The 24222-nt window shown below is 44.2% G+C and overlaps 2 protein-coding genes across 6 annotated transcripts in view; both read right to left on the reverse strand.

Moving 5' to 3' along the window:
- Positions 1 to 15008, reverse strand: part of ABTB3 (ankyrin repeat and BTB domain containing 3) — a 279212-nt gene extending 264204 nt beyond the window's left edge. For all 4 annotated transcript variants that reach the window (XR_010597867.1, XR_006172874.2, XM_005300806.5 and 1 more), the window contains exon 1: positions 13892 to 15008. Coding sequence is in view for 2 of the 4 variants with exons in the window: in XM_005300806.5 (XP_005300863.2) it covers positions 13892 to 14864 (973 nt within the window). In the remaining 2 variants the exon portion in view is untranslated. The remainder of the gene's footprint in view (positions 1 to 13891) is intronic.
- CRY1 (cryptochrome circadian regulator 1) overlaps positions 1 to 24222 on the reverse strand; it is a 440250-nt gene that overhangs the window by 251490 nt on the left and 164538 nt on the right. The gene's annotated exons all lie outside the window — the stretch shown is intronic.

Genomic DNA, 24222 nt, shown 5'->3' on the forward strand with positions numbered 1-24222 from the left:
AATCTCTTTTAATAAAAAAATTCAAGCATCCTGCTTTAAGTGCTAGCATGCATTAGGCAGATGGCTTCACTGAACTATCTACAGTGATTTCCAGCTTTTGGCTGGAAGAATCCTGCTAAGGAAGTTCAGAATTTTTTATGAGAAGTTCGTTATTTCTTCCCAAGCTCAAAGACTAAATATTTTAAAAAGCAACAGAGGGTCCTGTGGCACCTTTGAGACTAACAGAAGTACTGGGAGCATAAGCTTTCGTGGGTAAGAACCTCACTTCTTCAGATGCAAGACTGATTTAAAAAAATATTTTAAGGTTTTCTGGTTACCTTAACTGTAGTTAACTTCCACCATATAGGGTATTTTGTGAACAATCAACATGGATTTGTCAAAACAAGTCAAGTCAAACCAACCTAATATCCTTCTATGAAAGGGTAACAAGTCTTTGAGGCGGGGAGGAGGGGAAAGAGTAGATGTGGTATCTCTCAACTTTAGTAAGGCCTTTGATACCATCTCATATGACCCTCTCATAAGCAAACTAGGGAAATATATTCTAGACAAGCCTACTATAAAGTGGATGCACAACCGGTTGTAAAACCATACTCAGAGAGAAGTGATCAGTGGTTCACAGTCAAGCTGGAAGAGCACATTGAGTGGGATCCTGCAGGGATCTGTCCTGGGTCCAGTTCTGTTCAATATTTTCCATAAATGATTTGAATAATGGTACAGAGAGTACACTTATTAAGTCTGCAGACAATACTAAGCAGAGAGCAGTTTAAAGTGCTTTGGAGGACAGGATTGATCTTGACAGACTGGACAAATGACCTGAAGTAAATAGGATAAAATTCAATAAGGACAAATGCAAAGTACTACACTTTGCACAAACACAAAATGGGAATGACTGCCTAGGAAGTAGTACTGCAGAAAAGGATCTGGGAGTTATAGTGGATCACAAACTAAATATGAGTCAGCAACGTAATACTGTTGCAAAAAGAGCAAATATCATTCTGGGATATATTAGCAGGAGTATTGTAAGCAAGACATAAAAATTCATTCTTCTACTCTGCTCAGCACTGATAAGACCTCAAGTAGAGTACTGTGTCCAGTTCTGGGCATTACACTTTGGGATAGATGCAGACAAACTGGAGAAGGTCCAGAGGAGAGCAATAAAAATGATTAAAGGTCTAGAAAATATTACTGGTGAGGAAAGATTGACAAAATTAGGTTTGTTTAGTTTGGAGAAGACTGAGAGGGAACGTAACAGTCTTCAAGTATAAAAAAGTTTGTTATAAATAGGAGAGTGATAAATTGTTCTGCTTATCCGCTGAGGACAGGACAAGAAGTAATGGCCTTAAACTGCAGCACGAGAGATTTAGGTTAGACATTAGGAAAAACTTCCTAACTGTCCGGGTAGTTAAGCATTCGAGGTTTTAAAGAACAGGATAGACAAACACCTGTCAGGGATGATCTAAATAATACTTAGTCCTGCCTCATTGCAGAGGACTGGACTAGATGACCTACTGAGTCCCTTCCAGTCCTACAGTTCTATGATTCTATGAATATTATCTAGATTAGGTACTGCAAGCAATAAAAATATTTTGCACATTATTGGTCTGTTTCTATATTTATCAGCTTGCAGGATTGTTTTCACTAGCCAAACCTAACCAAATGCAAAGGGCAACATTTTGTGAGTATAGTAATATACAGGAATTCTAGATTATAGGTTGATAGCAACATAAAATTATAGCAGGTCCCTAACTAGGGGTTTTTTTGTTTTTGTTTTTTGTAATTACTTCTAGGTTAAAAGAATCAGATTTTTTTCTTTAAAAAAAAGCCATTGTTCTTACTAAGAACATGCCAGATCACTAAAACTGAATTTTTATTTTTAAAATATAATTTACTCCCCAAAATGTATGCTGCTTGATTATCTTTAATGTTTCTTAAATTGGCCAATGAAAATAGGCGAGGCAGTTTCAGTATGGTTTGCATTCCATTTCTAGTCAGTTTCACGTCTCAGTTTTTAGCAGAATGTTGTGATCACAACAACACTGAAAAGAACCCTTTTTGTTGAAATTAAAAACAATTTTCATGTCAACATTGTTGTTCTTGATCTTGAGTTTTATAAAAGTTTATCTTTACAAAATCTAAATTTGGGGCTAAAATTTGATTCACTGTCCCTTTCATTTATTATCCAATACTGGAGCTAAATCCTGCTGTCCTTGCATAGACAACATTCCCATTGAAGTCAATGGAAATTTTGCCCAAGTGAGGACTACAAGATAGGGTTCATATACAGTACATTTAGAACATATTGTATGTGTAGCTTTAAAGAAAATCTGCTTTAGAGAAGTGAAAAAATGAATAGCCCTAGGAAAATTTTAACAAATATTAACATTTATAACAGTTAATTTATAGACATCAACTGAAATAATAGCTTTTCTGAGAACAAAATCTAGCTCTTACTATTTTCATTCATTCATTCTTTGGAGGCTTGTTGCAAAATAACTCATATGCATGGATGTACAATCTATGCTTCAGTAAAGTTATTCATTTCTGTGATATGTTGGAAACTATTGTATGCAATGTTGTAAAAGCTTCCCAGCTTTCTCTGCACTGCTTATTGCACTCACCCATCTGAGATGAATCTCACTTCTAATGTTCCTCCTTCCTTCTGTTGGTGAACAATTCAGTACCTTCCAGCTGAAGAATTTGTAAGTCTTGCACAGTCTCTCAGATACCTGAAAATTCCCCCTCAGTCCCGGAGAAGCAGGAGCATTTAGTCCCTACTTCCTTCCCTACAGATGACTCCATTATCTCTCCGTTTCATTCTTGTGCTTGGTTCCTATTTGCAAGCCTTTGCGTAGTTAAGATCATGGAGCTTGGTTCTACAGCCTAAATACACCCCAACATAGCCAAATACAATACATTCAAGGCACTATATCCAGAACTCCCTACTATCCAGTAAAGGATCAATTAAATTGATAATTGGAGGATTCTCCAGGACCGTTCAAGTTTATTCACTGTAACTGTTGCTGGGATGCCACCACCCTACCCTACCCTCCTGGTTACATCTGGGTAAGCAAGATTTTACAGTAATGGGATTTAAAAGCATAGTACCTTTAAATACCCAGACACTCTCCCAGTAGGGTGATCAGACAGCAAGTGTGAAAAATCGGGATGGGGGTGAGGGGTAATAGGAGCCTATATAAGAAAAAGACCCAAAAATCAGGACTGTCCGTATAAAATTGGGATATCTGGTCACCCTATTATTATATCTGGTCCCAGGGTTATTTCTCTCTCCCCTCTGTTCATGGACAATTTATTCAGATTCTCTGTTCCCTTGAAAGGGTCCTGTGGTCCCCTTCTTTAATTTCCTCTGGAATTCCCTTTTCTCTGCTCATGTAGAGCCCAGTCCTGCTACTATTATGGAAATAATTCCAGTAAAACCAATGGGAATCCTCACACGAGTACAGTCTATAGGATCAGACCCTGAATTTGCCAGCCTCAGAGTATTCTCCCTCCTTTCTGGCTCAGTTACACTCACTAACTTCTAGCTGACACGCCAACTTCAAACAAAACTTGCAGCTCAGACCCTTCATCAGAACTTTGCTTTCATACACCAACCACTCGAAGAATAAAGTGTTTGTCTCTTCTGCTTCCATATTTTAGGATTTTTTTTTAAAGTTAGAATTACTGAAAATATCCATTATTGACTCAACTGTAAGTACATAAAGGTCCAAATTCTGAATTCAGTTATATCCATGGAAGTCTGGACTAATGCCAACGAAGTCAGGGTCAAATTATATAGTCCTTAATCGAACAATACTCCTACTGAAGTCAATTAAGGACGACAGAATTTGGCCCAATGGATTTAATGCAGATTTACTCAGTGTTACCAAAATGGCCCAGGATGTTTAACAAACAGGTAGTCTTGACTGAATGAGATTAACACAGTATACTTAACTGGCCCTTAATAGCACAGAACCTACTTGTCTGAAAGATTCCCTTTGCCACTCTGCCACAGAGAGAGGAGGCAGCTGCTCTCAATGTGGGTCGCCTCAACCTTGAAATTTGCTCTGATCCTTATTCCCAACTGAAATTGTCCCTGTTTTACAAAAATCAGCCTTTAAATAATATTACAAAGGCTCATTTCTTTTCCCAAGCTGCCAGGTGCTGGGAGAACTCTGGTGGGAGTTTGTAAAGATCTTAAACATGTTTGCAACTGCTACGTTATAATATATGCTTGTTATCAGTTGAACAGGGTGTTACTGGAGTAGTCTATTATTATAACTTTTCAAAATGTGTCCAGGAGCAATTAGAGCAAAGCACAGGTGCAGCTTAGTATGGAGTGAGTGCATGAATCAAAATAAACTCAAAAGAATGGCAACGGCAGCATGATTGACACCACTCTAATGACAGTGACAAGAAGTCCCACCTCTCTGATTTGTTAAAGTTAAATTCTGGCCTTGGAAATGCATATGTAGCTGCCTCAGAAACCAATGGGAGCCACATGTGCATGTCTGAGGGGTATTTGCCCAGATGATCTTTAAATCAATGTTGCTAGAATTAGGAAGCCTTTTTAAACACAGGTCTCAGAATAGCAGCCGTGTTAGTCTGTATCCGCAAAAAGAACAGGAGTACTTGTGGCACCTTAGGGCACGTCTTCACTACCCACCGAATCGGCGGGTAACAATCGATCTATTGGGGATCGACTTATCGCGTCTAGTGAAGACGCGATAAAATCAATCCCTGGTGGCTCTTCTGTCGACTCCGGAAATCCACCGTGGCAAGAGATGGAAGCGGAGTTGACGGCGGCGCAGCAGCGGTCGACTCGCCGCCGTCCTCACAGCCAGGTAAGTCGACCTAAAATATGCCACTTCAGCTACGCTATTCACATAGCTGAAGTTGCGTATCTTAGGTCGACCCCCTCTGTAGTGTAGACCTAGCCTTAGAGACTAACAAATTTATTTGAGCATAAGCTTTCGTGGGCTACAGCCCACTTCATTGGATGCATAGAATGGAACATATAGTGAGGAGATCTACATACACACACATACAGAGAACATTAAAAGGTGGGAGTTGTCCTACCAACTCTAAGAGGCTAATTAATTAAAAGAAAAAACTTTTGTAGTCATAATCAAGATAGCCCATTACAGACAGTTTGACAAGAGGTGTGAGAATACTTAACATGGGGAAATAGATTCAGTGTGTGTAATGGCTCAGCCATTCCCAGTCTCTATTCAAGCCTAAGTTGATAGTGTCTAATTTGCATATTAATTCAAGTTCAGCGGTTTTAAACACTAACAACAAAACCAAATGTGGACCATGTTGCATGCCTTGTTCATAACCCAGAAGCCATTGTGGAAAGGAAATCTAGACCCACCATTTAAGAATTCAAGGATTCCAATCCAAGTATGTACACACTTCAAAACACAATTAAACACCAAGTTAATTCAAAGTGAAATGTTTATTAAAATAAAACTAAAACAAGTCTACAGCACCTCAGCAAGCTACTATAGTAGGTGTTTGTTATACATCCATTCCACTAAACTGACAAACATACATAATGGCTCCTTGTTTCCAGGCTGCTGTAACATATACCTCACCTCATTCTACCCATGTGAAAATAAACCAAACCTCTCACTGATTCATTGCATTTCTTCAATAACCTCCTACCCCTAATTTCACAGAAAACTAGTTTTACTTTATAGAATGTATAATGAGCGATTACACTCCAAATTATGTTTTTCTGAGCCCACAACACAGAGATTTCTCCATTCTGGGGGGGGGGAGGGAGGAGGAAAAGGCGGGGACGGGAGGGAAATCATGGCAAATTTAAAGAAATGTAACTATCAAACAAAAATCAAGCAAGCTTGTCCCACTGCTAAGGAATATTTCTTCTAAGGAATCCATGAAAGACCAACATAGAAGTAGTTTTCAGATTTGATGCTTCAGCTGATATACTTCTGTGGAAAATACACCTTTTCAGATGGTTCAACTGAACACCTCTGTTGAAGTAATAGTACATGTAACCAATTATGCAGACTATATTGAGTTTACTTTTGACTGCATCTATACATTTTAAAAAATATCTTGAAATATTTATTGGCTGCATGGTAATTATATTTATAGATTACACATGATAGGCTAAATTAATCTCTTTTGACCAGAAACAGAAAGCAGAAAAAAACAAGGGAAAAAAATATTCTGCATGTGACTTTTTTCCTAATATGCTTTACTCTATTGAAACCTTTCACATGCAGAGGTGTGCTGTAAAGTGACGTATGGAGAAATGCACTGGTGGTGAAGTTGTCAGTTCAGTGTGGTGCTGGGACTGGATGTGAGACTATGACCTGGTACTGGTGATGGTGTAAGTGGAAGAAATTGGAAAGGTGCAAAAGCTGGGAAAAGATCACGAGTGCAAGTAGGTGCTGATGCAAGGTGTGGAGAGCAAGATTGGAGAGAAACAGCACTGGTACTTTCTTTAAGATCAGCCTGCAATCCAAAGTGGCTGGATGTTTATTAAAAAATCAGCAGTGACCGAGTTAATGTTGACCTTTACATTGCCATCATTAGAATTCAGAGTTACTGCCCTACTGAGATCAATGGGAGCACAGCAGTGGAATTTTTCATACACAGCTGTTGATAAGAGGACATAAGAAAAGTGGGGGTCATACATGATCCCACTACAGATTTCAGCCTCTGAATAGGGAACTCAAGTAGAAGGAAATGTATGGGGGGAAAGGTAACAGAAGACTATCTGAAACAAGGAGTATAAATAAGTCCAAAAGATGGTTAGTTTTTTTCCTAGCAAATGAGGAGGAGACTGCAGCATGGGGAAAAACTATGATGGTGGAATTGGAATTAAAAAGAAAAGAAAAAAGAAAAGGTCTGTTAGTCAAGACTGGTCTTTATCTGTCCCTAAATATTCTGATGTCACATTAGATGGCAGCTCAAATGAAGTTTCGGATTTATTTTTACAATGCACCTACAACATTAATATCTTAATGGCAATACAAGAAGCAATACAACAGAGACAACAACAAAGCGTTTACAATTAATCCAGATAATAGCTTATTTATATAATATTTTTAAACTTTAACACGTTTAGTTAAACTATACAAGTTTACTATGGTCTGTGATCTGCTTTTCAGTCTCCAGAGTTTGCCTAGATTAGGAAAAGAGGTCAACATTAGATCAGGGTTCGTTAACACACAATAGCCAATCCCATCCTAACCCCAGTTTTTCTTCAATTTGCTGTGTCTTTGCTCTGTATGCAACATTAAGAATATAAAGAAGCCACATAAATGACTGCATTTAATAACTATAAGGAAACAAGGCTTAGCTACATACATACATACATATATTATATATACACACTATACCTACACACATACTGCATGTGCACACTGAGGCTCTGGTAGAATCTAGTGACTTCTGCAATAGAAGACAGGGAGACCCACTAGAGGGCTTCTAAACTACTAACCATTCCCTACATACTATACTATAGACTAAAGTAATACCAATTCTCAGTTTAGTTCAGATGGAGCCTAGATAATACTGGGCTATTTTTACCCCTCCCTTGAGTTTTCCTCCGAAAATGGAAAATAAAGGCCTTGGTTCCTAGGTTGCACAGTAAATGCCTGATCCAAGGCCCATCAAAGTCAGTGAGATCCTTTCCACTGACGTCAGAGTCTTTTGGATCTGGCCATAAAAGTAGTTTCTTAGTGAAAAAAAGAAAAAGATTTAACATATGTGTGCATACTATGACATACAAAATGTGTAATGTTTGATGGAGCTTTTAAATTTGTGTATCAACAAAATCCCAGAGCCCAGATGTAAAGTATTTAATTTTCATTCAGCCATTAAATTAAAACCTCTAGTTGTCCAGAAAAAATAGTGAGTACTTCTGAGGTAATTGGGTTGCACTACAGAACCTGAAATGAACTCAGCTGCAGTTGCAATGGGTGATACATATCTTCCCCAATGGTTCTGTTGTGGGGACTGAGGGGTTCCATTTTGTCACCCTTTCTGTAAAATATATGTATTTGAGGCCTATGGGAGGGTTAGTGAGGAGGCTACAATGTAGTCTACCTCTCCATTATTTCTCATCCAGTGCACTGCAATGAATGAGCCAGTGTATAAGATCAGGGCTTGCTTGGGTTAAGGTAGCTGGCTGAACTCAATCCCGACAAGGCTAGTGGGTTGGAGGAAACAACTGGCGGAAGCAAGTAGAAGAACTAGCAAGGACTATATCAGCCACACTGACTCAAGGGCGTGACCACCATTGGTAGAAGGTTATTTTGTAACACAGATCATGTTAGGACATCCAGGAGCTGCTGAGGATCCAACTATGATTAAAAATACTGGGCTGGATCCTCAGATGTGGTGAGTAAACACTGGGCACAACTGATTGGGGAATGCCATGAAAGAATCATTTGTCTCTCTCCAATCCTGAGGCCACTTTTCCACCACTTCCATCCCTCCTTACAGTCTAAAACAGCCTCATAGCTTGCAACCATTTCATATTCAGATGCAAACTTTGATATCCAAGCAAGCCTCTTGCAAGAGGAAACATTGGTGTTCTGTGATCTTCACTGGTTGCCTGTTTTGTTTCCAGGTGGAATTTAAGGTGTGGACTTGAACCTATAAAACCCTAAATGATTTGAGATCTGTGGGCCACAGAGACTTTCTCCCTCCTTGAGTGGTACTGCCACAGTTGCAATCAGCAAAGGCACTAAGTCTGGAGTCCCCCAATTCACATGGCTTGGGTCTACTGGTAAGGTGTTCCCCATACGGAGTCCTTGACTCTGGAATAGCTTCCATCAGGGTCTGGTGGGCCATTCTATGCATTTGTTACTCCCACCCAGATCAATGCATGTGTAACTGTTGTTCACATGCCACTGACAATATAATTAGGGCCCCGATTTATGAACCATCCACACACAATATACCCTACATTATCTCCTGGGCATTTGGAGAGGGTAGATTGGAAGAGTGGGGAAAGCATTGTTAGATACCCAACTGTTGTTATGGTTGTAACTCAATTGCCCAGTACAGAGGAAGGATGATCTTCTGGTTATGCCACTGAACAGGGACCAAAGGATGTGGCTTCAGAAGTTCTTGACTCCTACCATAGGCTTGCTGTACAACTTGCCTCAGTTCCACATCTGTGAAATAAAGATCATATTTCCCTCCCTTATAGAAGTACTGTGTGGATTATTTCCTGAATGATTGTGAAACACTTAGATATTATGGTGATGGGGCCATATCAGTAAATAAACTAAACAAACCTTTCAGAGACGGGGGAGGAGAATGTAATCATTTTAGCATTTATAACTAATGTTATGAAAATGCCCAGAGCTCATAGTGAGCACCTGAAATAAATCAGGAGGAGTATAAAAGAACAGCATAAGCATACAGGGACAAAATCAGAAAGGCTAAGGCACAAAATGAGTTATACCTAGCAAGGGACATACAAGACGATAGGAAGAGTTTTTTAAAATAAATTAGGAGCAAAAGAAAAATGAAGGAAAGTGTAGGTCCTCTAGTTAGCAGGGAATGAGAGCTAATAACTGGTTTAATACCTATGACATGACATTTTTATTTTAGTAAGGCATTTGACACAGTTCCACAGGACAATCTCATAAGCAAACTAGGGAAATGTAGTCTGGATGAAAATACTATAAAGTGGGTGAAAAACTGTACTCAAATATTTATCAATGGTTTACGCTTAAACTGGGAGGGTATATCTAGTGGGGTCCCAAAGGGGTCAGTCCTGAGTCCAGTATTATTCAGTGTTTTAATTAATGATTTGGATAAGGGAGTGGAGAGTATGCTTACAAAATTTGCCCATAATCTCAAACTCAGAGGGTTTGCAAGCACTTGGAGGACAGCATTAGAATTCAAAATTACATTAGAGAATTAGTCTGAAATCAGCAAGATGAAATTTAATAAAGTTAAGTACTTTGCACTTATCTTAGGTAGTAAAAATTAAATGCATAGCTACAAAATGGAGAATAACTGCTTAGGTGGTAGTACAACTGAAAAGGATCTGGGGGTTATAGCAGATCACAAATTGAATACGAGTGAAAAATGTGATGCAGTTGTGGAAAAGGCTAATATTCTGGGTTGTCTTAACAGGAGTGTTGTATGTAATACACAGGAGGTAATTGTCCCACTATTGGGCACTGATGAGGCCTTAGATGCAGTACTGTGTCCAATTCTGGGCACTACACTTTAGGGAAAATGTGGATAAATTGGAGAGAGTCCAGAGCAGAGCAACAAAAATAATAAAAGATTTAGAAAACCTGACCTACGAGGAAAGGTTAAGACTAAACATGCCCAGTTTTTTGAGAAAAGATGACTAAGCATGGACCTAATAACAATCTTCAAATATGTTAAGAGCTGTTATAAAGGACAGTGATCAGTTTTTCTCCATGTCCACTAAAGATAAAACAAGTAATGGGCCTAATCTGCATCAAGGGAGATGTAGGTTAGATATTAGGAAAAACTTGGTAACTATAACTTGCATCTGAAGAAGTGAGGTTCTTACCCACGAAAGCTTATGCTCCCAGTACTTCTGTTAGTCTCAAAGGTGCCACAGGACCCTCTGTTGCTTTTTACAGATTCAGACTAACACGGCTACCCCTTTGGTAACTATAAAGGCAGTTATGTTCTGGAACAGGCGTCCAAGGGAGGTTGTGGAATCCCCATTATTGGAGGTTTTTAAGAATAGGTTGGACAAACACCTGCCAGGGATGGTCTAGGTTTACTTGGTCCTGCCTCAGCACAGGGGGTGGGACTTGGTCTCCCAAGGTCTCTTCTAGCCCTACATTTCTATGATTCTATGAAAATAAAAGATATCCTGTAACACCATGGGGCCTGATTCTGCATTCCTTGCACAAAATCTCCACTAATATAAGATAGTATACCAAACTGTAAATTAAAAAACTATAAAGAACTCAGTCATTTACATGTAGAGGACAGAGATGCAGGGGATGGAGCCTAGAGGAAGAGGCAAAGCAAGATGAACTAGTTATGGTCTGATCCTAGCATCTTTACTCAGGCAAGATTCCAAATGATGGCAGAAAGTTTTGCTTGACTCAGGACTGAGCCACAAATGAGGTATTCCTAGGTAAAGCAACAAACAAAATGGAGAGGAAAAACTCAAAGTCTCTGAAAATGAGATGAATGAGGGTCATGAATTAAGTTAATTTAAATCCACAGAGGTGCTACGATGGGAGTTACAAAATGAAAGACTCAACACAGGTCTGTAGGGACAGCACTGCAACACCAGAAATGAAAAATGGTGCCATCTGAAACGTACAGGCACAATAATGTGACTAACGGAAAAAAAACGGCAGTAACACCATTAAAGAGAACGCATGCATGCACACACAAACTGTGTTAAAATAAAGCATAAGGATCATTAGAGACAACCCATTAACAGCAAAGAAATTCTGATTTAAGGCTAAATAAAGCTCTTGGGGCAGATCAGTTTGTGGAGGTGGTCATAGCTCCATAATGGAAAGCTGACATCGATGCAGCTATGACAATTTACCCCAGCTGGGGATCTACCCCCTTGTTTTGCCTCTGTATTGCATCCCTCTAGATCCTTTCTGGGAGAAAGGATGTCTCAAAACAGGTAATCGTGCGTAAAGCAATGGTTAGGCTATAGTAACTTAGAGTTAAATTGTAGACATGACAGAAGCTGAACTCCGTTTCTTTTCAGCTGTATACAAATTTTCCTTTAGGTTAATAGAGAGAGAGAGAAAAGTGTGTGTGTGTGTGTGTGTGTGTGTGTTTCAGTTTGAGTCCACTAAACCTATCCATAGGTTTGTTGCATTTTCCCTAAACCTATGAATATAGGTTAGCTGACAATAGAAGAAATTTCAATTCCAGGCACCGGGGTTTTATTAAATGAGAGCTAAACCATTAAAACGTTGGACACCTCCTAAAAAAAAAATCCCCAGGAAGTTGATGCACCATCATGTTGCATCTGTGTCAAGCTTTCGGTAAACAAGCAGCAACATGAATGAAATCTGCCCAGAAAGACTGCATCTGAGCTCCAACCACGCAGTCTCTGGCCAAACCACCGCATATGAAATAAAGTTTTATTTCATTTTCGAGTGTTCAGTTACGCTTGTACCATTTCCTGTGGAAAATTGAAGCTTTGAAGTGTGTGTCTATAACTCAAGCGTTGCTGAAACCCAACCATTTTGAGAAGCCCCTAAAAAAAAAAAAACAGAAAAAACAAAACAACCCCTCCTCCCCCAAACACACGAGCCGTTCAATCAACCCATCAGTCGAGATGCCAGAAAGTTCAGTAGGGATGTCACTGTAAATAATGCCCCAAAATGCCACCAAGACCCTCTTCCCACCCCCTCCCCCAACTCCATTGTGCTGGCGACAGGCTGCAGCGGAATCACACACATCCATACGGTACCGTAGCGCTGAACCCCCAAGAGAGCAACACGGGGTGTCTGACAGCTTCCCCCCCACCCCTTAATGAGATCGGCCGCGCATTTTTTGCGATGCAGAAGGACCTGTTCCTCTCCCACCCCCCATCCCACCCCTCTCTCCCCCCCAGCTCTGTAGGACTGAAGCCTTAGCCCGCCGCAGACACTTGCGGCATGGTACTCCATACAGATGGCCGGGAGAGGGGGGGGAGGAATTGATGCACGACGAAGGCTTTCTAGCCCCGATTTACAGTCTCCTCGTGTCCCGCTAAAATTCTGTGTTCAAGGTGAAAACGGCTTGACACCAAATGTACATGGGGTAAAAGCCGATCCGACACAATAGGGTGGAAAACACCCCCAGCTCCACCTGCAGAAGGCGCAGCAAGCGGGAGGGCAGCAGCCGGCGGGTTAATTACCAACAGCCTCACCCCGAGTGCGCAACCCTCCGGCGGGCGCACTTCGCCGGCGCAAGTTGAGCCCCTCAGGGCTGCAGGATGGGGCTTAGCAACAAAGAACGTGGCCCCCTCCGAACATATGTCCGGGCGGGGCCCCTTACAATGCAGAAACTGGAATGCGGTATTTATTTTGCCACTTTTAGGGGCCCCCCTCCTTGCGGGGTCCCCGCCGGTCGGAGGGCGCTCGCTACGCCTCTGGGGCTTAGCTACCCTGCAAAGCGCAGCCATCGGCGCTTCCTAGATGCGCTGGGGGGAGGGGGGCGGCTCTCTACGCTCCCCAAGGGAGATCCTGGGAGATGCTGAGCATCTGCAGCTCCCACTCACTACAGGTGCTCAGCCCTTCCCGAGAGGGAGTCCTGGCTTCCCGGATCAGCCTTCCCGCTCCGGATACGCAAAACTGCGGCTCCCAGGGCCTGCGCGCGAAGTGTGGGGGTCTGAGCGCAGGGAGGGGGCCCCAGCGGCTGCGGGGCGCAGCAGGGATTTTTGGTTGGCTGGCTGGCTACAGCTGATACTTCATCCAAATAAAATAAGAAAAGTGTCAAACTGCGCAACATTCGCGCGCATTTGGGGCTGGGTTTCCCTGCAATACTCGCCACATACTCTGCTCCCAGCGCAAACTTTGAGGGGCACAAGAACGGCCTAGGTGGCCAGGGCCCCCCTCCCCGCTGGCATCCCAAGTGGTCACAGACTAGAACCCTCCTCCCCCGTCCCGCTGCACTGACACCGAGAGGACTGCACACCGTGTCCGCCACCCACCTGCCCCTGGCCCCACAGGTGGGCACACGGGGAAGGCTGTACACCATGACCCCCTCACCCCTGGCCTCTCAGGAGGGATGCAGCCCCTAACACCTCCCCTGGTCCCCCAAGAGGGCACATGGGGAGGGGGCAGCCCCTAACACTCCACTCCCGGCCCCACAGGAGAGCACGTGAGGAGGGAGCAGCCCCTAACACCCCGGCCCCATAGGAGGGCACAGCCCGCGCACTCACCGCTGGCGTTCTTCCCGCAGATGAGGTGCTGGTAGGGCTGCAGCAAGCCCCACAGCTCCGCGTCGTTGTTGACCGTCTGCTCCAGAGCCTCCACCGTAAACTTGGGCGCTTCACCGCCGCCGCTCTCCTTGTCCTTCTCCGCGCCAGCGGCGGCGGCCGAGCCGGAGCCCGAGCCCCGGTTGGGGTGCGGGTGGGCCGAGGCGCTGCCCCCCGCCATCACCCGCCCGTAGATGTCTCGGAAGAGGTTCTCCAGGCAGGCGGTCAGGTAGATGGCGGCGTGCTCGTGGATGCGCACGGCCACCCGGCTGTCCACCATCCAGCGGTAGAACTTGCCCACCGAGAAGGTGAGCCCGCAGCGGGTGGATTTGCCCCGGCTGAAGCGGTCCCCGCCGCTGCTGCTCATGTTGTAGAGGGAGAGGGCGCCCAGGGCGGCCGCCGTGCAGCTGGAGGCCAGCGTCCAGTCCAGGACGATCTCCATGGCGCTCTGGATCTCGTACTTGGTGCATTTGGCAAACCGCAGGCTCAGCCGCTGAGCCTCCTTGGCGATCCGGATCAGCGCCCGGCTGACCAAGGAGGAGAGCTTGGCCAGGGCATCTCTGGTAGGGCTAGCGGGGGTGGCCGCCGGCCCGCGGGGCTCCCTGTGCCGCAGCAGGAGCAGCGCCTCCACCTCCTCCAGAGTCCAAGGGACCTCCTCAAGGTCAGGCAGCAGCCTGGAGCACTGCTGCCCCGAGCAGTCCAGCACCTCGGAGTCTTCCACTAGGACCGTGTTGACAGTGTCAAAGCTGTTGTGCCTACTGTGCATGGAGTCAGCTAGATGCTGCCAGCAGTTTCCTCCATAGGGGTAAGCCGGGTGGGAATCCGAACAGCACAGGGACAAGTTGGAGGACCGGACTGAGTCCGCAGCACCACCATAACCAGAATCCAGGGTCAAATCTTCCAGCGTCCTCACCACTGTCTTACCTCGCCTTGCCATAGCTGCACTTCATGCTGCACCCGCAGGAAACCAGAGGGGGAATGGAAAGACGAGACGGAGCCCACTCGCCACTTTGTTGCGCCTTCCAAAGCCTCTTCCCGGCCCACGAACCGGCTCAGCTCCGCGGAGGGGCTCGGCAGCCCCACTCCCAGCCGGGCGGCGGAAGAACGCCGGAAAAATAAAAGTGTTTAAATGTTCCCTTCTCCCCGCCTCCAGCAGCAGCGCCGCCGCCGCCAGCCTCCCTCGCCGATCACTGCACTGCACTGCACTAGCAGGAAGCCCTATACCGCAAAACCCAGCCAGCCAGCCGGAGGAGGGAGTGGGGAAGAGGCGGGCCTATGTAAAACAGATCGGGAACGAGCCAATAGCGTTGGGATATGCTAATTATATCACCCCTTTCTCCCCCCCCCCCCCCCATTGTTTCCTCCCTATCGGCAGAAATGAGGGAGTCGAGCTTCACCCTTTGGAATTCATGGAGAATCGAGACCCAGAGCCCAGGCAGCCCCCACAGCTCTGGGCCTGTTACCAGGACCTGGGTTTTTTTTGTCTCTCTCTGGTTATTTGTTTTTGTTGAACTTTGCTGTTGAAAAAACTCACAGGAGCCATGTAGATTCTCCAAACCAGAGGAGGGAAAGCTCCCGGCCTGGGTAGTGATTTGTGTGGTTAAGAATAGCCTAAACCTCAGGCTTGTGTCCTTAGCAGGTAGTAGAAATTAGAAACCACCAGCCTAAAACAGATCCAGCAGCTGCGAATTCTTGTAAGAGTATTTTCTGCTCCAGTGGTTCCCCCGCACTGGGGCCAGGCCCCTCCTTAGCCATTTTGGTGCCCTACGCAGCCCCCCCCCCCCCGGGGGGGGGCTGTGTGGGACTCAGGCCTCCGCGGGTTGGGCTGGGTCGCTCCACTTCCTGCCGCCCGGTGCGTGCAGGGCAGCGAGTCCGACCCCGCACTCAGGGGGCGGTGGGAAGTAAAGTGACCCGGCCCCAGGCCGCTCCGCTCTGCTCCCCTGGCTCCCAGCCTTGGGGGGCGGGGGAGAAACCGCCCCCCGCACTCACCCGTCGGCGTGGCTGGGAGCCAGGGGAGCGGAACGGGCTGGGGCCAGGTCGCTCCACTTACCGCCGCCGGTGAGTGCAGCACCACCCCCTGCTGCAGTCCCTAGGGGAATGGGGGCGGGGAAGGGACGGAGCAGGGCGGGGGCTTTGGGGAAGGGGCGGGGCGGAGCAGGGGCTGGAGCAGCAGGCAGCTGCGCAGGGTACGGAGGGCCCTGACTGGGGCACATACCAACACAGATGCTTCAGGTTTTTGTGACTGCACCTATGCCAGTGAACTGCCTTCCTCCCATTTAATTACGTGGCGCAACAAGCACCATTACAGGTTAGAGCATGCACCGCTGATTGTGGGTGGTGTGAGAGACACATACCTGACTACAGTGGAAAATTGTAAAGCCTCATATTTTCCTCTCAGCTCATCACAGAATCCCCGTGTAAGTTCCCCCCCCCCCCATCATTAAAAAAATCATTTTTTCTTTAAGATTAAGGGATAGATCATTTACGTGAATATGGACAACTGCTGAGCTCAGGAACTATTCTGTTTGGCTCCTGCCAAGGCAAGATACACCTCTCTATTCTTCCTTTGTTAGTCAATGTCACTCCCTCTTATGCTTGTGCATTGCCAGCATGGCAGTTGCAGCACCTATGGTGAAAGCAATACCAAGAGACCTAAGATTTTAGAGGCAGTTCTGAGAAGTTCCCCAAAGCCCAAGAGACCTAAGACTGGGCATGAGTAGTTCTGTTAACAGGGTTATGTGCATGCTTTAAGTTAAGCATGAGTTCAAACCCTTTGGATCAGGACTTCAATATGTGTGTCTTTTGAAAACAAAAAAAGTAGCAAGGGGGAAGTATAAAACAGGTTTCTATTGAACCTGTTAGCATTATCTCCCAAACAGATTAAATGGATTCTCTCGCCTTCATTTTTCTCGCATTCTTTTTATTCCAGTGGTTTGCTGAATTTTCCAAAAACAAAATAAAGCCATGGGGCAAAAAAAGTAGAGAAACTTGATTTAGAACTAAACAGACTGCCATGTAGTAGTAGCAGGCATAGTTTCAATCTGGAAAAACAATCTCCAAATAATTAAAAGAAGTACTCTGAACCCCCTAGAAACTCTTAAAATTAACCCCCAAAGAATGAGGCAGAATTTGAAAAGCGAGACTCTTATTAACATTGGTGAGAGTTTTACATGCACAGCTAAAAATTCCTGGACAGTGCATGAACAACTTATGCCTAGCGGAATATATATTAATCTTTATGTGCTGAGTGTTATTGCTAATGGGAGTTGCATGGCAAAGGGCTCATGCAACAAACAGAATATACTCCTCCTAAGTGTATACTTCTGTTCTGCAGAAATGTTATATTGCTTTAATCGTAAACCACCAGTAAACATCTATCCCTTTAAGTATAAAAGGCTAGCAAACATTTCTTCACCCTGACTTCAGTGTAGTCAGTCAAAATTCTTCAATAGACAAGGCCAGTCAAGTAAGAGATTTACCCTCTCAAGGGAGCAAAAACTGGCAGGCATTCAACATAAACTTCCTAAAGGAAAGGCATGAACACAACTACAAGGAGAAGGTAGACTAGTTGGGGTAATTCTGACATCCCTGAAAACACCTAGAGGGATTTACACTATGACTTAAGGGAGGTACAGTAAGAAAACCAAGAGATATCTTGACAGCATTTTCAACTTTGAAACAGGAAATGTCAGTCAGAATAGATCTTCAAAAGACATCCTAAAAGTCACAGAACTCACACAATAGCCATAATGAATAAGCAGAGGATGGGGGAGCTCTGGATTAGAGTGAATACCATGCTGAAGAGAGAAAGGGCTAACGTGGTGCCCATCTTTAAAAAGCCGAAAAAGGAGGAGCCAGAGAACTATAGATCAATCAGCCTGACCTTGATACCTGGGAAGCTACTAGAGTAATAGATAAAACATTCAATTTGCCAATACCTGAAGGATAAAGGGTGGTCACTAGCAACCGACATGGTTTTACTAAGAACAAATCATGCCAAACCAGCTTGATTTTCTTCTTTGACAAGGTAACTGGTTTGGTGGATAGGGGTAATGTGGTGGACATAATATAGCTGCACTTTAGCAAGGCTTTTGACACAGTCTCACATGCCAGTCTCATAAATAAGCTGGAGAAATGCAGGCTCGGTGGAACTACCATTAAGTGGATATATAATTGGTTAAACAACCGCAAACAAAGAGTAACTATAAATGGAATGATGTCAGATTGGAAGGAGGTCTAAAGTGGGGTTCCACAGGGATCTGTGTTGGGTCTGGTGTTATTTAACATCTTTATTAAATAATAATCTAGATGTAGGAATAGAGAGCCTACTGATCAAATTTGCTGATAATGCAAAGCTGGCGGGGGGGGACGTGTTTACAAACACTTTGGAGGATGGTGCTAAAATTCAGAGGAACCGTGATAAATTGGAGAACTAGGATAAAGATAACAAAATGAAATTCAGCAAAGACAAGTGTAAGGGGCTGCACTTAGGGAAGAAAAACCAAATACAGAACAGGGGAAAACTGGCTTGGCAGCAGCACTACTGAGAAGGATCTGGGAGTTGTGGTGGATCACAACCTCAACGCGAGTCAGCAATGCAATGCTGTTGCAAAAAAGCAAATGAAAATTTTGAGTTGCATTAACAGAGGCATAGCATGCAAGTCACGGGAGGTGATAGTACCGCTTTACTCAGCGCTGGTTAGGCCTCAGCTGGAGTACTGTGTACAATTTGGTCACCAATATATATAAAGAATGTAGAGAAACTGGAAAGGATCCAGAGGTGAGCAACAAAGATGATCAAAAGGGTGGAATGCAGCCATATGAGCAAAGGCTGAAGGAACTGGCTATGTTTAGTTTGGAAAAGAGGACATTAAGGGAGGACATGATAGCAGCCTTCAAATACTTGAAAGGCTGCCATAAAAAAGATGGAGAAAAGTTTCTCCCTCTTGCCACAGAGGACAGGACAAGAAGCAATGGGTTCACACTATAGCATAGCAGATTTACATTAAATCTCAGGAAAAACTTCCTAACTGTAAGAACAGTAGGGCAATGGAACAAACTGCCTAGGGAGGTTGTGGAAGCTCCTTCACTGGAGGTTTTCAAAAAGAGGCTGGATACCCATCTGTCTTGGATGGTTTAGACACAAGAAATCCTGTATCTTGGCAGGGGGTTAGACTAGATGACACTTGTGGTCCCTTCTAACCCTACGGTTCTATGATAAGGTTAGAGCCATTCTGTAAGCTGAATTGTAAGTCTTCACTGCACAGTTAACCCAAGTGATTGGCACCCAGGTCTGAGCCCTGGGTTACCCTAGCCTGGGTGTGTGTGTCCCCACAGCAAAGTTCTACCTACATCACTTTCTGCACTTGCCTGTGTGTGTCTAGGGGCATAACTCATGGTTCTTTGTGCTGAGAGGCTCTAGGATTCATTCCCTGTCAACTGTGTTAATTGTGGGAGAACGTCATCTGACTTTTGGGGGGATTGGGGGATGGGTACTGGAGGATGATGGTTTTGCCAGCATCCTCACTGCAAAGTGAGTGGGTTCCAGCACGAGTTAAAGCAGAGCCTGCAATCTAAACTATATCCTCTGTTGGGTCAGCTAGCCTGGTCTTAAAGCATCTCCAAACTTGGGTCAGAGGTTTTTCTGGGTGGATAATAGGGAGTTTGGGCTAAAATCCAGTTAAGAGCCCAGGTAAATTGTACAGTAAACATAGGATTCTATAGTAGGGTCCCCCCCTGGTGTCTACAGTACTCCAGTGCAGCAGATTAGAAATTTTCTATCCAGCTTCACCTTAACTCAGTAAAAATCTCCATGTTAGAATTTAATGAGAATGAACACAAACATACAGAATATCTTGGGAGATTTTTCTAAACAGATTCAATTTGTTTTACTCTGCCCCTAAATTTTCAGAGAGTTGCAACTTTTTGCATTGATAACACATGACTGCACTCAGGCATTATCGGGGGAAACTGTATGTTATGAAAGCTGGGTAGCAAATAGATCTTGGTGACTGGGAAGGCATGGGAGATAGCTTGGGAATGTGGACTAAGCACATCATTTGGACCTTTATGCTGCAGTGATGAGAAGTAAAATAGTTAACGGTGACATTAAAACAATTGTCTTTAGGCTATAAAGTTAACCATGCATGGGGCAGTTCACATCTCAGAGCTATTATTTCAGGCTCTGGGCAGACTAAGACAGATGTCATACTATTGCTTTAGAATCAGTTCATATCTGAAGAGTTTTCTTTTCAAAATTACAATTCTGGCTTTACATTTGCCACGAAAGCCAGATTCTGGGGCCCTATGGAATCTGTGGCCACAGTAAGATTTCCATATCAAATTATGGAGGGCAGAAAATGTCCCAATTTGATTAATTCAAAGCAATGCAACGTGGCCTTCATGGAGCTTTGGTGACCTTTCATTGCCTGTGGGATGCTCTCCAAGGATAGGATGTCTTTGCTGTCTTGGCTGCTCATACTTGAATGAGCTAGCACATGGACTGGAGGGAACAGCATGAACAACTAAAAGGGCTACAAGTTTATCTGAGGAAATGTGACTAGACAAAGGTACAGACAAATTTCCTTGGAACGGGAGGGGAGACTAGATCAGTTTGGAAAAATAAAACCTGTCCCAATACTTAGTGCCTAGATGCCACAACTGGGAGCTTCAGAAACAATCCTCAGTCCCAAGCCAAAAAGCATATTGCAACATTCCTTGGGTGACCACAAAATTTATACCCTACTTTGCAAGCTGCAGTCTTTGATGGTACCATTAACTGACTTAGCAAAAACAAATAAAAGAAAACAGTCCGGTGGATGCCAGACAATGAAAACCCTTCACTGACTTGGAGACGCTTACGTCAGAATCAGTCTTACAGAGCTTAGAATTCAGATAGGAATTTCTTGAGCAGGTATCCTCAGATGATAGTACCTCAAGGAGATGCTGACTTAGTGAAGACTGATGATATCTGAAAGAGGGTCAGTGAAACGGACACACACAAAGGTTTATCAGTGCCAATTTACATCAGTGGGCAAAAGATCATACTTTGATTCAAAACAGGATAGGCAATATGTTCCCTGACTTTCCTCCCGCCACTGAACTGTCTGCAAACAGATCACTTGGCACGTGAACCAGAATCTGTTCTCACTAGGAATTAAATAATCCACAGTAGAAAGTAGCATTTGGCTAGCAAATGGCTTGAGAGTTGCACTAGTACTTTCTGGGGAAAGAATTTAGCCTGGAAACTGACCATTGTGCACTCTTAATGCAAGGGTGCCCATCCTCTAGCCTGAGGGTCAAATGTAGCCCTGAAAAGTCCTAAAATGCCATCTTGTTCTGGTAGTTGCAGAGGAAGACTTAGCTGATTAGTGTCCATTCTTATTGCTGGTGAAGCCGAACAGATAACATATCTAATTCACCACTCATGAAAGAAATATCTACAAGCAAATACTGTCATTTTCCACCTGTAAAGTTATGTGCAAAACAGCCCTAGTATTCCCGGCAGAGCAGTCTTGATTTGTGGCAACATTTGAAATCTATGCTGTAGTGACACAAGCAAGGAAGGAAATCAATGCTCACATCACAGGTAACACTTTACCCTGCAAGGCTATTACCTGTCAATCACTGTTCAGGGTAGCAAAACCAGGTAGCTGACTGACTGCTTCCTAGCACATCTACATCAGGAGTAGGAGACGAATACTGTTATGAAATGGCTTGTTATGCTAGGGAGAAGGACCCCGCAAACCAAGGCAGAATACTGCACTTGGGTCTCAACTCAAAGCTCAGTGCAGTCTATCGACTTTAACGGGTGTTGGGATCGGGATCCTAATTTGTAGCCAGCCATCAGGTTGGACATGGTTTTTATGTTGGCTCATTGATTTTGTAACTTTAAAAAAAAGGGGGGTGGGGTATAGAAGCAAAACAGAAGCACAGCAGGCAGAGTCACACTCCAGGCTCGCTCCTCCATTACCAGACACCTCTTGTTTACCCTTTTTTAAATGGCAACATTAATAAAGGCTTTTGAGCAACTGAGCATCCCCTCCTCTCCCACACTCTGCTAGCAGGAGGTGGACTGGGCTATCCTCAACATTTGGTTTCTTAAGAGTACTTTGGCCAGTGCCAGAATGGGCTAGAGTCAAGGAGGATATACAGCTTGCTCTCCTCTAACCAGCAGCTGGCGATAGCTTATGTGTAGAGTACAGCGCAGGACTTTTTTTTTTTTTAAATCCCGCTCCCGCTATTATGGCAGCAGGTCCTGCAGGACCCGTGGGATCCCAGTATCACACAGGGTTAGGGTGACGAGATGTCCCGATTTTATAGGGACAGTCCTGATAGTTGGGGCTTTTTTTTATATGGGCTTCTATTACACCCCCTCCCCCCCACCCCATGTCCTGATTTTTCACATTTGCTATCTGGTCACCCTACACAGGGTTCTACTTTTTCTGTGAAAAGCATGACATTGCTAATTTGTCTTGAAAGTATACTACGTGTGCTATGTTTTGGTCAGGATGAAGGGAAACAGAACAGCAACCCATGCTGAGGGACACTGGGGAGGCAAGAGAGTTCAGCCAATGGAAACTCACCTTCCCAACCCAAAACACAGCCAAACCTCAACAGGGGCCTGCTCGTGCAAAGACAATTTAAAGGTGAAATACAAAGCAAAATATAAACTTGAGTACAGCACAAACTGATGTGCTGGATGTCTCCCTTCCCTTTGTTAGGAGGGACAGTAAGCATAGAAATTTGAACATGCTCTACCGTTTTCAAAATAATCACTTCTCCCCATCCATCCCTTGTGAAATCTTCTTGGTACTTTGTAATTCAATGAAGGTATCTTGGAATGCATCATGCGGCATCCTCACCCCTACTGTGAATTGTTGTAAGACTTCTGGCTGTTTTTGCATGTGCTGTATGTAGCCTGGTATTTTCTGTATACTGAAACTTTAGAGCTCTAAGTACTCCCCATGCATTGAGTTCAGCAGCTGTTTTGTTCTCAGAGTTCAATGGAGACGGTCAGAGAGACAACCACTGTACGCTGTCTTCATGGGAGAGATTTTACTTTTGTTCCTTATCTAAAATAAATATAATTCTGGGTAAAAGTGTTTTCTGTTTTTTAGAGACTCACTTTTATGGTACAATTATAAGTTTGTACAAGGAGAGTTACATCAGATTTTAGGAACTATAAAGAATGACTGGAAATGTAGCTTGTCTGGCAATGGGTGTCCCCCTCTGTGAAGAATGAAGGAATTATGGGTGTTTTTTTAATAAAACAAACATCATCACCACACATTTCCCATAGGTTACCTTTTTGATAGCGACCTTCCTGAGAGCCGGAAGTTGAATCAAAGGGAGTTGTTACAGGAACCCAACAGGCAAGGTAAAACAATGACCCAGGTAAGAGTCCTGGAGGAAACAATGGAAAATCTGTTAACTGGAGAATAGCTATTAAGGCTCAATTCAGGCTAGAACAGTTTACTCTTCCCAAGGCCGAGCCTACGATCAAGGGGAATTCTCCATGTAACGTTTCAGAGTAGCAGCTGTGTTAGTCTGTACTCCTGTTCTTTCTCCATGTAAAGAATGCTGGCCTCAGGAAGCAGCGGTGGGGGGCGTGGGTTGTCAGCAGCAGACAGAAGCTGATACCTAGGCTGGCAGATACACAGAGGGAGCATGCTGCAAGCAGGACAAGCTGGCTCTCCCAGTTTAGAGATGGGAATGAACTGGACCTCCCTGAGCTACGGACAGAGCATTTTAGAGAAAAAGAATTTCAAAAGGAAGATGCGCTCAAAACCCATTTCTTTCCCACTACAGGTGTCGAATATTTAGCGCTTGCTTGTGTCCCTACTGTTAAGAGAGGCTGTGCACATTAAGCTGATTTCCAAAAGATTTTTGAAAATCTCCCTCATGAATGCTTTTTAAAGATACTGGTGTGTCGGGGGGAAAAGAAGTGAATTGTCATCTAAATAGAAAATTTCTTTTCCACTATCCTTCCCCTTCCTGCCCCCACCTCTGAAACACTCCCAATGTGCCTGTGTCATTTGGTTCTGACCCCCGTTATCTGTAATTCTACTCCCTTTGTCTCCTGTGCAGCTCCTTGCACAAGCACATAGTACTTGGCACTTCACCAAATTGTGTTTGGGTCAGCAATTGAAATAGAGTCTTGGCCTGTAGGGTCACTGACCTCTGGCACAGCTATAAGACCCTGCTATTGGGGTAGCTGTATTCTCACAGGACAATATGAGGGTGGGGTGGGGGAATGTGCTTTGGACAAATGTCCTTAACTTTTTATTTAAACA

The sequence above is a fragment of the Chrysemys picta genome, chromosome 1, assembly GCF_011386835.1.
Source record: "Chrysemys picta bellii isolate R12L10 chromosome 1, ASM1138683v2, whole genome shotgun sequence".
Taxonomy (NCBI): Eukaryota; Metazoa; Chordata; order Testudines; family Emydidae; genus Chrysemys; species Chrysemys picta.